Here is a 16,316-nt window from a genome sequence, read left to right on the forward strand (position 1 = left end):
TTACAGTTCCAGAACAATCTGACATACAGATTTTATACATACAGACGTTGTTTATTAGATAATGCACTGACATTTAAATGCTATTTCAGGTTCTGTTTTTTTATTTTTCATAACCACTGAAAAGAAGGGACATTTCATGTAATATTTCCTAATAATAATCATGTGTATTCGTTATCAAAAATGATAATTAATGAGAAGTTCATATTAGTTCATGAACATAATCAATCAATAACATTTTTCTCAATGTTACAGTTTTTTTATTTTCATTTGTTATTTTATGTTATATTTGATATGTTGAAATACAATATAATAGTGGCTATAAAATATTTAATACTTGTTCATTTTAATAGTAATAGTGACGTCTTTACAGAAGCCAAAGTAAGGAGTAAATAATAATAATAATAATAATAATAATGAAATGCACATCACATTAAGTTATTGTTGGGGAATACTGACTGCCTGGTGGTTATATCTATAATGATATCTAAAATGGATATTTATTCCTCGGTAAGAAATGAATTTAAAACAGTCGTGTAAGGTTAGGGGAGCGTCCCAAACATGTCCTCGCTGTCCCTTTCCCGCTTAGCTGCATGTCCGGCAGCCAAGTTGCCGGACATCTGTTTCGGACTAACTTCATATCCGAAAGTGCATCATTTCATTTCAGCAGCTTTGTTGAAGGGACTGTTGCTGTGTGGGCTTGCGGTTTTAATGTGTTTATTCGTAGGGAATGGAAGAGCGCGGACGAGCCCTTCATAGCATTTCAGGTGAAATCTCCATTCCAGGCTTAAAGTGGAGCTGAAGGCAGGAACCGATATTTTCATACCATGGGAAATCATTGTCATCTCGAACATGTACTCAGTGTTGAGCTGAAACAGACGGTGTGTGTGTCTGGCCGTCTGAAAGAAAGCCTTTGATCTGTTGAGCATCTCTTTTGTACACCCATTCATATCCGCGCCAGATATTTGGCTGCTTTCCCTTTGATTGCTTGAGGCTGTGCTGCCTCTCCTCCTCCGTCTTCCTTTTCCTTCCTCATCGTTTCCATCGCTCCTTTCCACATCCTATCCAGCTTTCTGCGTCATGTTTGTCAAAACATGAGAAATGACGCCATGTACCACAAAATAAATCATAACTGCACCGTACCAACATCTGCTAAAATATTCCTGTGTAAATACAAGCATGCAGGCGGAGGCGGGTCTGTGTGAAATCATGTTGTTAATGTCAGCTTTCTATCTCATGTGTCTCCACATCGCTTACCTCAAAATGCTGGATGGTGGCTCTTAAACAGACGCCCCCCACCCCACCCCACCCCCAGCTGCTCACTTTCGACTTGAAACGCGGCCATTTCCTCCAGCCGAGTACTGACAACACACTTCTGTTTGAATTCGGGCCATATCCTCCAGCGTCGCAGGCCGCCTTCTGAAGGGCGAAGCTGTGACACCGCCGGTCCCGTCAGGCCACCGCACCTCAGGGCCAGAGGTGTGATGGAAAGGGGCGACGCCCGGGGTTCAGGGGGGTCGTCCACGTGCACGTTGGTTTCGGCCGTGAAGGGATGAGATATTGCCGCATGCAGGTGGGCCCATGTGACAAACGTGTGACAAGCTCACCAAAACTACACTTTTGGAGTTGTATGTCATGTTTGAATGTAGTTCCGAAGAATGATAAATGCCATTCATATATATATTTTCAGAAAAACAATATTGGCATGAAGCCCTTAATTACTATTACTAAGCCATTATCATTATTATTATTATTATTATCATCACAGGACTCAGAACAGTACAATATTTGAAGTACAAACCCGTTCACTTCACTTCCCCAAAATTCAGCCGCCTGAACTGAGCCAGGTGTGTAAAGGACCAACAACCCCACCCCCACCACCCCTTAAATAAAAGTCCTCAGGCAAGTGGAAGATCTCCATAGTAACCGAGAAAATGGCCCTGATCAACGTTAGAATGTTTGCATGGTAACTGGCAGAGTGCGGGAATCCCTGAACAAGCTCCCTGGTTACCGACAGAACCTGGGAAATCCGGAATACAAGGCGGGATGCGGTGGGGGGAGGTCTCCATAGTAACAGACAGGGAAGGGGGGAAAAAAAGGGATCCAGTCTTCCTTCCATGGCAACAGAGCCAGTGCATGGCAACAAAAGAATTTCTGGAATCCTGGGAATTTGTTCCGGGATACGTCCGTATGTGGGTGACTTAATGGGCTGTAAAATGTTACATTTAATTTAACATCTTGACGGAACAGAAGGTTACTCACAGAAACTCCTCTCTCTGGCGGCGCAGAAGCGAAAGCTTCATTAACGCTTCTGGAGAAGGAAAGAAACTCGATTCGATCTGCTTCACTTGTCAATAAAAAGCATTTTTCAGACGCTGAGCTGTTGGCGAGGGGGGGGGGGGGGGGGACCCCTGCATCCCTACCCTCTCCCTCACCCTTTTTCCCGGAGTGACAGAGCTGAGAGGGAAGGGGCTGGAAGACGCTGGGAAAAGTGGGTCAGCGGCGTCTGGAGCTGCAGAGCCGTCTGTGTGTGAGTGCTGAGGGAGGGGATTCCAGCAACATGGAGGGGTTGTGGGGAATTCCCATACATTTTTTCACTCGCGCGCCCGTCTCTCGCCTTGGCCGGGGTTGCCGTGCCATTTTCCAGCAGCTGTGTGTTGTTCCCGTTGTCTTGTTAGATTTGTCCGAGATGCATCGCTGGTGACCAGGTAGTGAGTCAGGTCCGGCTGATGTTGCTGAGGTGTGATCAGAATATTTAACGTGTGTGCTGTTTGTGGCAGAATGAACAAAAACGCCTGTTGTGTTTCGCGATTCCAAGATTTGCACAAATTCCTTTCTCACCGCTGCACTTCCCCTGTGACAGTGTCCGTTTTCCCCGTCACCTGCTCTGTGCCTTTTAAGTGTGTGCGCACGACTTGAGGACTTAACAGGGTCGGCTCATGAAAGCTCCTCAGCTGTGAGCGTGCAACACTGACACAGGATATTGGAAGACGGCGGCAGAGGCCGGGCGTGCTGGGGTTGTCACGGCAGCAGATATCCGTCTGATGTTTGAGTGACGCGGGACATCAGTGGTCGGAGGCAACACGAATCGCCGCCGCTGACAAGCTCCAGGAGAAAGGCTGATATTTGCAAGCACTTCAGACACGTTATTTGAATCTTTACTTGCCCTCTTGCTTTTGCAGTCCTTGGGCTTGTGTTTTGGAGATGAGGCGTTGGCCGCCGCCTCACCCCTAAAAATGTCCTCTACCTGGCAGCTGCAGCCTCACGCAGAGTGTTCACTCATAATTCTTTCAGAGAGCATTTTAGAGTATTGTCCTGTAGTTCTGTAATATTTTCTCTACTGTCACATGATTGACAGCTCTCACATGCCCTACTTCCTCATTCCGGACGGTATAAACCTCCTGCTGTCAATACGTCACACGTCCTGGTGTAGCACAACGTCCATCTCCTCCCTTTCTCCTCCATTTCTCATGTTCCTTACACTCCTAATACCCCTTATGCATCACAAACATGACCACGCCCCCTAACAACATGCAAATTATCAGCGGTTCATGCATTCTGATGGGTGAACTACTGAATGCGCTGCTTCTTACAAAGGCTGGGAAAATACAGCCCATAAAAGCAGAATCATAAAACCTCCATAGAAATGATTTAAGTCGCTCTGGATAAGGGCGTCTGCCAAATGCCTTAAATGTAAATGTAAATGATTCTGCATTATATACAAAATACATGCTGTATTCTCTATAGAAAAGACAGAGTTCAATCTGTTTCATATTTTATTCATTTTTTTTTTAAAGCACTGACCCTTTCAAAAGACTATAACCTGCTCTTCTTCAAAGGCATCGTGCAATACTTACACTCTCTTGCACAGGATGTGCATATCTTTTTACATCATTTCTAGGCTTGACTGCTAAATTCCCAAAATGTGTCTGCAGCGGTGTGGGTAAAGGACCTTGTTCTGTCCGCTTGTGTTTTCCAGATCCCCAGCTCAAGGGCATTGTGACCAGGTTATATTGCAGGCAGGGATACTACTTGCAGATGAATCCAGATGGATGTCTGGACGGGACCAAAGATGACAGCACTAATTCTTGTGAGTTTGTTGTTAATTGTGGTTAATTGTCAGTGTGGACCTTGGTCCTGTGCCATACAGCATATATACAGCCCATTGACCCCATGCATGATTTTATTTAATTGTATTTTTCATCTGTAGGAAGTCTGTTTTTTAAAAAAAACATTTAGACACACTATTTGGACCCCATAACAAGATCTTAGATCATAAACACAAGCATTTCTCATAAGTTCATTTTCACAGTTCACAGTTATGATATATTTACATAATTATGAGATATTTTCTCATAATTATGAGCTCCTGACCTAATAATAACATAAGCATTTCTTCTAATTATGACATAAAGTTCCTATTTTTTGTTAAGTGAAAGGAATGTGCTTTTTTAAATCAGAAATCATACACCTTTAAATCTTTTTATATTTTACATTTGATTTTATGACATATCTGTCCTCTTTGTTTCTGATTCCATATTAGACACTCATGGATTTTCTTAATAATTGTAAATTTGCATTTAAAGATTAATGAGGGCATTTATGAAGGTGATAAGCCCAAAGATTTTATCACGACAACCACAACGTTTATCAAAACATTATGCAATTGATTTGGAGAAAACAGCAATAGGTATGTATTGTGTGGTAGATGGAATATTGACAAATTACACCACACCTCTCACACATATTTCACCAGACTAAATATGAATGTCCATGATTGAATGTTTTATTAATATGGTCCCCACTATCATGTTATTTGATCAAAACATCATTATTTTTTTCTCATTTAGTTTTTTCACCAAATCCAAATGAACTCACATTCTGTTGAAGTCTTTTGTTTGGCAAGTATGATGTCTTTAATCCAGACGCATGTGGTGGCGTGTGCCGCATCTCACATGCCAAGATTGTTTCCCACTGTGAATGTGTGTGTGTCTGTGTGTGTGGGTGGTGAGTGGGTTTGCACAGTACAGAGCTACACCAAATTTCTTGCTGCTGCATGGTGCAGGGCACAGTTCATTTTAAATTGTAGATGTCAGTTTATGGAGAAATAAGAGATTACATTAAACATCATCGCTCTAATGACTGCTGTCCATCCACAGGAAGAGAAAATTGACTCATCATCCTGCAGGTCATTCTCAAGGATTTTCCCCAAGTGCCTATTTGCACTGCATTAGTGTAACAATTATGAGCATTGTATGATATTATCAGGGGCAAAGAGATTATAATTTATATACTGCATAGGGAAAGTAGACATCATCTCCATGCATTTGAAACGGAGTCATTGAGTGTGTACGTGTTTTTTTTTCTGCAGCTTTGTTCAACCTCATCCCAGTGGGCCTTAGAGTTGTCGCCATCCAGTCGGTGAAGACGGGCTTGTACATTGCCATGAACACAGAGGGCCACCTTTACACATCTGTAAGTCCCAACCTCAGTGGGGCGCAGCCTAATTAAGGAAGAGTTTGGAACTCCTGCCATCCTGCCGATCATTTTATTTGTGTGGATCAGCATGCTGCAAATAAGGAATAAAGAATGTTTTGTAATATTTAATACCAGAGAACACATCCGTGCTGGACAAAGTTGTGGTTTCATGTTACGTCAACATGAACATTGTGGTATTACAGCTATATAGAATATTAAAACAACAGATGTTGCTGTCTGCATGCCACTCCCGGATGCACTGGAGGATTTAATATAGAGAGGATGAGTTGAGGATAGAGAATTTGGAAATCAAATTAATGTATTCATCTATGTTTTTATCCAAACTTGTGCAAATTTGAATCTTGACTATATTCCGTTTGGTTGGTAAAAAAATTCTGGCTTCAGGATAGACCAGCAAGCTAATAGTGGGCAATCTAGACACTAATCATCAGTCTTTAGCCTTAAGGCACGCACAATTTATTGTCACCAGCAGCATGAGTATGTGAGATGAAAGCAGTGCTCCATGATCACTGCGCACATACTGCATGATGTAACAAGACTGTTACATCATCTAACATGTTGAAAGTGGACATTAACATGCATACTCTATTTATAGAATACTCCAATTACACACAGTATATGTGTTTCTGAAACGCATTCATAACAAAAATCTTCAGGTAAACAATTTCAGGGTTTGACTTTTTTTTTTTTACTGCTTTTTTACTGCTTAAACTGTTATTTAATGAGCAAAATCCATTACTGGTAATGAGATTGCATTGTTATCTGTATATGTCTGGGATTAGAGAAGCATTCACAGTGGTATTCTTCTGGACAGCCTGGTTGAATTGAGCTTTAAATGACAGCAGTGTAGTTTTGCATTGATTGGGAGATTCAGTCTTTTTGACAGGTTTTTGTGAGGCTGTAAAACGGAATTCTTTTGTCTTTTGCAGACAAGTGAAAACCTACAGACGTTTCCTATAAAACTGTGCTTCTTCCACCCACTAATCAAAGTCTGTCAGACTTTGATTCTAGATTGAAGTGGTAATGGCATGTGGTAATTTGGACTCTCCCATTTTCTCTTAATAAAAAAAGCAACAAAGAGAAAGTCCTATAGGAAGAAAAGCTGCAGAATCCCATTAAATTCCCCCGTTTGTACCCAAACCTTTTCTTCTGTCTCCAAGGAAGCTTCATCACTCTGTGTGAGTGTGAGCAACCTGACAAGAATATAAATTATTTCAGACCCTGACAGCCACGGATTCGTCTGAGAGATAGAGAGTTCAAATGCACCCCAACCCCCTGCCTCACCAGCCCTTCTCTTCATAAATTCCAAATCTGCTCCTACCTTTAGCGCAGGCCGCGTGTGCCGAGCGCACGTATTTTGTGCTCCTTTGTGAAATATAAAGGCGGCGCGGTGAGGACTGGGAGGGGGCTGAGCTGTGCCATTTTGAGCTTCTTTGTTCAAACTCCGAACTCCTGCTGAATTATTGATACGGGAAGTCCCTCCTACATGCACTGGTTTGCACACACACAGGCACACATACACAAAAAAAATCTCTCAGTCAGCACACCGTGAAGAGGGAATTTGTGACTCTGCATAAGCCCTCTTGTATTTGAACTGAATAGTTTTTTATGCTTATGTACACTATTCAGTTTTCCCATAAAAGAGAGCATTTCCATTCCTACTTGCACAGCATAAGAATGATGCACCATATTACAATAAAGATGGCAGCATATTACAATAACTGTTATTAATTACACATAATAAATTGATAAGATCCATTCAACATATAAATGGGGGAAAATCTAATTGCCAGAAACATGTAGTACAATCAAGAACTCATATTAACAATTGGATTATTTTTTCTATACTAATAGTACAGCTATAAAATGTTGACATGAGAACTCTCAGAAATTGGACAGTAAATGAAACAGGTAAAATACTGCAGATTAGCAGGCCAATCTTCATAAGATTCTCCGTTCAGGCTCTGTTGCTGTATGCAACAGATGGTGGGGTGTGAAATAATTTCCCTATGTGTTAATTACAAACCTGCTCAGTTGTAAAAATGTCCCACATTCATAACCATAACACAGTGAGATGTCTGCATATGTGTGAACCACAGATCACCTCTGTAGAGGAAACGATAGGCAGTAGCACACACAGGTGCGTTGTCACTATAAGACACAGTCGTCCCCAAACCAAGGTCTGAGCATCTTGTGTGTACAGAGGAAGCAAACTGTGAACTCAGCCAGTCGGGGGTGTCGGAGAAGGTTTTTACCTGGATCATTTTTCTGTATATGTTGCTTCGCTGCAGAGTTGGTGGGAAAGCCTGACTGTTATCTGGAATATTTAACAATATGACTAGATGCCAGACAAGCATCTTGCCAGCTAGAGTGACTCGGGTGGGCACAAACCTGACAACAGAGCCCTTTTCACAGCTTCACTCTATACAATCTGAGGCTCCGTGGTCCTTCATTAAGACAGCAGGCATGGGTGAGTGTACAGTCAATGTGAAGCCACTGAGAAGATGTTGAATGCTTGTGAGCGCATTGCCAATTAACCCTGTGTATGGTGGCGTAAGCCTGCTGACTTTAACTTCACTTAAATTCATTGCGGTTAATGACTTAATTGCTTGTATGGTTGAATTGCAAATGATTTTCAAGATAACCAACCATTATTTTTAAACTATCATCTCCATAACCTCTCACAAGTGGAACTACAATGGATACTACAGATTTTTTTTTTCACCTACTGTGCCAATCAAAAGTTTGGATGCACCTACTCTGCGGTGGTTGTGGAGACTAAGATGAAGCCATTTTGAAGAATCCAATGCAAAAATATATATATTTATTAATTTTGTATCAGGAGAAAGTGAAAGTGCTTAATGAATGTTTTTTTTCAGAGTCGCCTCATTTTTCTTTCATGGCTGCTTTGTTCACTATTTTAATCATCAAAAGCTGCTTTAGATGCTCATTAAGTGAAAGTGAAGCACAGCAAGCACAGGACATGGTGCACACAAATAAATGTGATCTCTGGATTTAACCATCACTCTTGGTGAGCAGTGGGCAGCCATGACAGGCGCCCAGGGAGGAGTGTGTGGGGATGGTGCTTTGCTCAGTGGCACCTCAGTGGCACCTTGGCAGACCGCGATTTGAACCAGCAACCTTCTGATTATGAGACTGCTTTCTAAAACGCTAGGCCACCACTGCCCCTGGAATGATAAGAAAGTGTTCAACATAAATTATCAGGAGCATTGCAAACCATCCCCATGTCCAACTTACGGTGGCCGAGAGATGGCAAGAGTGTGAAATGCTGCCATCACAGTATTTTTGCCATGTGTGACGCCTGGGGACAGCTAGGCGCTCACAGCAGGACGCCATGCGACCGATTGGGGAGCCCTGATTGATCAGAGCTGAGCACAATCCGGCCTGATCTGTCAGGGCTCCATACATAGAGAGAGAAAGCCGGTGGAGGACGCGGCTACATTGGATACTGGAATACTTACCGTTTGTGTGTTTTCAGCTCTGGCAATCACCACATGCCTGAGAGCTAGCCTACAATTGTTCCTGTGTTGTTTTCCCTTTTTGGCCATCATGCCATTTCCTTTGTATTGTCCTTAATACATCCATTTAACATGATGTCCGTTTTATTAACATTACCTCTTATTTTAACCTGTTATTGCATAGTCTGGTGTCTTCAGTTTTGTTCTATAATGCAAAAATGCATTATAGGGGCATCCATACTTTTGACTGGTGCTGTTTTCCTAATACAGTTTTTGCCCTTTAAACATGATGCAAAAATTGGTTTTAGATGTATGTATTCTAGTAAAAAAATATTTATTCCACAATGGTGTGACCTCAGTGGTTAGTTCTGCTTGCTTTTAATATACTCCCGAGTTTAGTGGGTTTTCCCATGAAAAGTCAGGTCCCCGCGAGAGACATGTCCCCTGTTGTGCTTTGTTGGTTTCACTGCTGGGATGAAAAATTGCCTCCCCAGAGGCACCTCAGGAAGACCTGCCTGGTCTGCACTTTATTTTAGGCTGTTTTTGGGGAACAAGTGCCACAAACTTCCTTAAGCAGTCTTGTTATTAATGGATCATAATTTCATTAATTGAATTATGAACAGATTAAGTATACTGAGTGCAGAAAGACAAAACTGAAAACATTCTTTAAAGGGCTGTAGGCATCTTCACCATTTCCTGGCTATAATGAAAGCAGGGGAACCTGCACTGAGGTTGCTCCTGCTTGTTGGCCAAAGCTTGCTTGTGGTAGCTATACGTGACACACGGCTTGTCCATTAGATTATTAATAGCAATATTGCAGATGATTAATCACACAGTGGATATAACAAGTGTACACACCTCTGTTAGAATGAGCGTTTTTTTTTGTGATGACACTCCATCATATCAGAAAGTAGTTTTCCCACCGTTAATATGACCTCTACCCTTTAACAATTAAATTGAAAAACAAACAAATTACACTCGGAAACCGTGTGTTGTCTTCTATTAACCTCAGCCTGTTTCAGTCCTTTATCAACTACGGATGACTTTCCTCCATGTTCACAACCTGCTGTAATTCTGAACCCTGCAGCAAAAAAATGGTCATTTACAATCTGCACTAAAAGTGCTATATAAGTAAAGTCTGACTGATGGTGCATTAAAGTCATGTCCTTTCATGTGACCAGAGAATGTGGAACTGGGTGACACCCTTGTTATTTAAGCAATGCAGGCCAGCTGCACGATGCTCAGTCATTGTTGCTCACGTGTCAGCTTCATTCTCATCCTCTCGGTCCACCTTCCCAAACCGTGTTTTTCTGGTACCTGGTTTTCTTACACGAGTTTCAACATCAGTGGGTGTTGCAGCAACAGCACCCATAATTGGGTTACTCGTTTCCTCCAATATTTGCCTTGTCCCTCCAGCGTGACATGTCCACTTATTTATGCACCAGGATTAATTTTATCTTTACCAATGACATTTCAGCTCTTGTACCCAGAGAAACATGTATAGGCTTCCAAGTATCCAATATAAAAGGCCATTTTTAAACAATCTCCTTTAACTACAGACTAATCGATGAGAGAGAACAGAAAATGGAGTCTGTGTGTAGGAGGTACGGTTCCTGGGCCCTCAAGTAAAGTATCTGCCAATTAGCCTGGGTTGCTAGCATCAGTGTGCAGCCCCTAGGCCCATCACAGGCCTCTGATCTCTGTTAAGGGTTTTCAAGTCTCTAATGAGGTTTTTCTACAACCCAACTTTTTGGCTGAGAATTTTTCTCCGAATCATCGTGAGCTACTTAAAGAGTAATTTCCAGGTGGATCCATATCTAGGTTTTAGCCATTTGGGACAAAAAATCCAGGCCACCTCATAGTATATTGAGAGTTGTGTTCTCTCATGCATTTGAGCAGTTTTTCTGCCAGAGGTGCACTGAAGTACTCTGCACCCGACCCTTCTAAAGAATTTAGAGACCTGTGCAGTGGATGCCATTTGCGTGGGTCGGTTTCAGGCCTGCATACAGCCCTCCTTTCGCCTCCTTTTATTTATTTTCCTCTGTATTCCCAGAGGTGATTAGCAAAGTGGTAGAGTACAGTGTTCAATGCACTCCCACACGCTCACACCAAAGAGTCATCACCGCTGGGACTTCACAATGGGGATTTTTTTTCTTTACACATGTGCCTGTTTTTTAATGTTAATCCCTCCATTCCATGAAAATAAAACACGCATACAGTACATTTACATATATTTGGAAAAGAGATTTGATATACCGTCCAGTCTTGAATGACAAGCGTTGCAAGACGTGCCTTTAAAGTCAAACATTAAAGTTTGACTTTCGTACAAGATCATAGTGATACGTCACTCGCCACTCAGATGCACCAACATGAAATATGCAGTTCTTTTAAAATATGTTTATTAATTTCTTTAAGAAAATATCTGTAGATGAAAGAAATGTGCTATTTTTTAACAAGAAATGTGCCAATATGCCAGATTCCCACTAAGGAAACGGTTAGGACACAGTTAAATGCCCTAATAGCTAGAATTTCCCCCTTAATCTCCTAAAACCATATACCCAGATAGTTTTTTCCAATCCGTCAGTGCAGAATTGTTTAAGTTGTGTGATGATTAGCAGTGTTCTGCCGAGAAACGTTCTGACATTTGAAAGAATTTTGGTGTTCACAGTTCTGAAATTCCCCAAATCTCAGTCTGTTAATGTCTATGTGGGACATGCTGGAAAAAAGAAGCCTGATGCATGGATGTACGTTCTGAAAATGCTAAATGTACCAGTTACAAGATTCCTGCAAAGTTACAGTCCATACATTGAAGGGTTGCAACTGTTTTGGTGACACAAGGTGGACTTACACAGGCAGTTTGAATTTGGGGAGTGTAGAGTGTTACAAGCCTGTAAGGTAAAAATGAATAGTTTTGGAAAGAATATTAAGAATATTCACAACTGTCAGAATAAATATCTCTTGCAGCCCTTTCACATTGTCATGGGGGGAAAATGAGACATTCACTCAGAACAGCTGACAGTGATTGATTTTCTTGGCTGGGAAAGATATAGCATACATACATTCACTCAAGATGTCATCTCATCTTTTCTACTCCCCACCTCCCCGCCTTTCTCCATGTAAACTTGTTTTTGTCATTGTTACTTTTTGATGTTACTTAATGATGCTCTGATATTTTGTTAGGTTAGGTTGCCTCCGCCGCTTTTTGTATGCAGTTGTCTTATGCTGTCAGAACTAGCGGCGATCGATTTTACGAAGTGCTCCGAAAAATCTGGTGAAAAGAACCTGTCGTCCTGCAGAGAGGTTTGAAGGCATTTAGAGTCAATCATATATGTCTGCAACGTTGTGAGATAGCTTATTGCTGAGCCCTTTCTCCTGTTACCGTGGCAACCTGCCACAAAGGCATACAGATTCAGATCTCTTTATGTTCCAAACTCGCCAAATAGAATATCAATGTGTGTTTTAAACATGTCTTGTTTTCTCTCTTAATAACGCCTGCTACAGAATATCCATAAATTGTGCAGGACTGTGGAGGGGCTTTGCTGAGTGACATGGCTGCCCAGCTCCTATTAAATACTCCTTAATCGCTCATTTCCCTTAGGATCTTATTGGATGACATGACTGACAACTGTGGATGAAGCCCTCGGGATAGTCTGGCTGCTAAGGGAAAACCTCTTTTTTGCCTTGCAGGAGCTTTTTACACCGGAGTGTAAGTTCAAAGAATCGGTCTTTGAGAATTACTACGTCGTCTATTCCTCCATGCTCTACAGACAGCAGGAGTCGGGGAGGGCCTGGTTCCTCGGGCTCAACAAAGAGGGTCAGGCAATGAAAGGAAACCGGGTCAAAAAGACAAAACCTGCTGCTCACTTCTTGCCCAAGCCCATTGAAGGTAAGATAAAAGGGAATTTCATCAAAGTAAAGTACAAATTCAAATGGTAATTTAATTCCAATTTAATAGGATGGTTTTTGAGTGATTTTAGGTTTACCAAAGTCATCGACTCCATTCAGCTGCCCATGTCGGGTCATCACAGCGAATCAACCTTTCTGGTTGTCTGCGTAATTGATTAGGCAAAAAGTTTTCTGATGCAACCCTCCCCATTTACCTGGGCTTGGGGTAAATGTCACATGTATCCCCAGTGCCAAAGTGGCAGAATGTTTAATAGACGTTTAATATTATTAACTCCCCTGTTTATGCAAATAGGAATTTGGTTGCAGGACCTGTAGACTTATTTTTAACCTACATGAGCAACAACAAAAAAACATTTTGCAGTCGTTATCGGGTTGTTTTGCTATGAACAGCAGCATTCATAACTTTGCCCAATTTCATTCCAGTTGCCATGTACCGCGAGCCGTCATTGCACGATGTGGGAGAGACAGTCCCAAAGGATGGTGCCCCTCCCAGCAAAAGCACAAGTGAGCCCGTGGTCATGAATGGTGGGAAGCCTGTTAGTAAGCCTGACAAGGAGACATAGCCCTGTCTTCCTCCCCTCCCATGCGGCCTCTGGGGCTACTGCTCTCAGACAATCTCTTGCTCTCCTGTCCACTTCTCCGTTCTTTTGATGTAGTTTCTTTGCTTTATTGTCCTTTCTCGAGCAAAGCCCTTCCATCCTTCCCTAAGTGTTTTCTTGACGGCGCTTTGCTGCTGCTGAGGTTGAGCCAGGAGAGCTTGAGGACCCAGTTTTTACGCTGCTGTAAAAACAAGGAAAGAAAAAGGTGGAAGGAGGTGGAGGGATGAAGTCCAACAAACTGTGACAACTGGGATAGCCCCATGCGATATGGAATGCCTTTTTTAAAAATACTATCCTTTCTTTTTATCTGGTGACAATCTCCTGTGCAATGATGCGGTTTTCATCTGCCTCACCTGGTAGCTTTGCCTGCTGACAGCTACCCACGGCTCATTTTTAGACTCACTATTGTTGTTCCTAATACCATGGCTCACCAGCAATGGTTCAGATAGATTGTTGTACAGAAACAATGTATGTGTGTGTGTTTGTTGGTATGTATGTATGCTCTTTTCCCCCCTTGTCCTCTGTTGGTCACCTTAACCTAGCATTATATTGTTAAGTGCTGTTTTGTCTTTACAGAGAACAAAGGGGTGTGACATGTAATCATCCTTAGTAATGTTTACAACAACAAAAAAAAAGTATAATGTTGGTTCAAAGTGCTCAAGGCATTGGCTTCACTATTGAACTTGACAGACAGTGCATAGCTAACAAAGTAGCATTAGCAGCAGTGTTGTGCCCATAGGCCAGCATGGTGAGCTGTGCTCCTCAAAGAAGGACAAAGTACATATCAAAGGCTCCCTACCTTTATCCACTGGCCTCTTTTATCACATTATCACAGGACGGCACTGCCCAAATACCTCATTTTGGTCTCTGAGGTTAGGGGCCTATGAGGCACACTGTATTGAAACCACAATGTGTTTAGATGTAATGGCCGACAATGTGGCTGGACAGCACCGAATAGGGACCTTCTTCCTATCCTGGAGATGTGTCTGAATGTACATTACAGTCACCCGAAGCCATAGGACCGGCTTTGCTAAGGAGGCAGGGTAAATGGGGTGTCCATTCTCCTTTATTCGTACCATTTACCTACTGTATTATGACACAGTAGCAGTGGTAAAAAAAATAAAATAAAAACTATGTGCAATGGTAGAAAGCGGCAGATATGGTAGAAAGAGCTAAATGCAAGACACACGCATAAAGCTTAAAAGTGTTTTATTCTTTAAATATCAAAACATTTCGTTCAGTTATTTTACCAATGAGCAAGACAGAAGGTTAATTAGAAAAACTAATGAGGATGCATCACTGATGTGTATTGTCCTGTAGCTAACAATCAGCAGAAACCCTATCGTACATGGTGGGTGGGGTGCCAGTCAGTGCATTTCCTGCAGCAGTAGCATGTTTGACTAAGTTGAACCTTATTGTTGTTTCACATCTGTCTGTGACTCAAGTGTTTTAGTCCAAATGGATTATAATCCTAATGGATTCAGTAAATATTTGCTAAACTTTAACATAACAGTATGAAGCCTTTGGTTAACCATTTAATGATTTAAAAAAAATCCACATTCAGAAATGTAAAAAAAAAAAAAAAAGGTAGCCGGCTATGAGCAAATGGCAAATGGTATTGTCATCTCTTTGAATTCTATGTGTCCTGTCATGTCAGATGTAATCTGGAAAATGTATGGAATATTTATTTAGAACCTGTCAGCAGGGGTTGTTTAAGGCTACTCTTATTTGAAGCTTTTCTTTAATGGAGTTTACCTATTGTCTGAATGACGTACCTTCATAAGAAGTGTACAGTAACCCGAATCTCCTTTGATGCTTCCTTAACCTGTGAAATCATCATTGTACTTTTATTTTGCTGGCCTGTGCACATGACGAATGTTATTTTCTTCATCAAGTGGGGCCTAAGTACTGTATATCATGCCCTGCTAACAAGATGACTGCTTTCATAGAGGACTGGATTTATTTTTGTAAACAGACTGCTGTTTAAATGTACTGTACAATCTTATCTTTCAGAGCTCTTTGTTCATCGAGTATTTTGAGTTCCTGTTCCTTTGTCTTTTCTAATTTCATACGATCTTTACAACAATCAAAGATATCTGTTATTCTCTGATATATGTCATCCTCTGGGATTGCCTTCCCCTTGTTTGAGTCCACATCCCACTTGTTGCATGGTAGGGGAAGGCACTGGATTCCTGCATGTGGTAGGCTATATGTATCAAAAACAAACTAAAAAATATGTTGGTATGTACCACTAACTTTACATACAGTACATATATGCAAAACCAGTCTGTCAGCACTGTACAGTTTATGTCTATTCATTGTATACACAGGACAGTATATTGAATAAAGGATTTATACAAAGGCTCAATTCATTTTATGTTGTGTTGACATTTACTGATATTGTTGAACAAGAGCTCATTAGAAAAGGTTCAGTTTTGTCTCTGAGCAGGACATGATGGGCACATAATTACCATAGTGACAAGTGACATTCATGCATGCTGCCCAGACGCACAAGGGTATTTTTCCATAGAAATGACATTGGAATTTGACACCCGATGTCAAATGTTTTGGTGCAGTTTTATTCATCCTCCATATGCTGCAATATAACTGTATTAACAAGAATAATGTCTTCATATTTTTTACATCCTTCATTTTAAAAAATTGTTACTTAGCCCGCAAAGCTAATGTCGGTTTTTATTTTAATCATACCAGGAAACCCACAAGCAATTACTGTGCAAAAACCAATCATAGGAATTCGTGCAGAATTCTCTTTTGTTTAGGTGCCAGAAATTTTCAATGGCTTTTACGGCTTGAAGAGAGCTAATGAAAGCTTCTG

General features: G+C 41.4%; 1 protein-coding gene across 5 annotated transcripts in view; it reads left to right on the forward strand.

Annotated features, from left to right (window-relative positions):
* Positions 1 to 15,842, forward strand: part of LOC114790224 (fibroblast growth factor 14-like) — a 44,806-nt gene extending 28,964 nt beyond the window's left edge. For all 5 annotated transcript variants that reach the window (XM_028980086.1, XM_028980089.1, XM_028980088.1 and 2 more), the window contains 4 exons: positions 3,977 to 4,087; positions 5,369 to 5,472; positions 12,663 to 12,861; positions 13,305 to 15,842. In XM_028980086.1, coding sequence (XP_028835919.1) covers positions 3,977 to 4,087; positions 5,369 to 5,472; positions 12,663 to 12,861; positions 13,305 to 13,444 — 554 coding nt within the window. In that variant the 3' untranslated portion in view covers positions 13,445 to 15,842. The remainder of the gene's footprint in view (positions 1 to 3,976; positions 4,088 to 5,368; positions 5,473 to 12,662; positions 12,862 to 13,304) is intronic.
* The last annotated feature ends 474 nt before the right edge of the window (positions 15,843 to 16,316 follow it).

Source organism: Denticeps clupeoides, chromosome 5 (genome assembly GCF_900700375.1).
Source record: "Denticeps clupeoides chromosome 5, fDenClu1.1, whole genome shotgun sequence".
Lineage (NCBI taxonomy): Eukaryota > Metazoa > Chordata > Actinopteri > Clupeiformes > Denticipitidae > Denticeps > Denticeps clupeoides.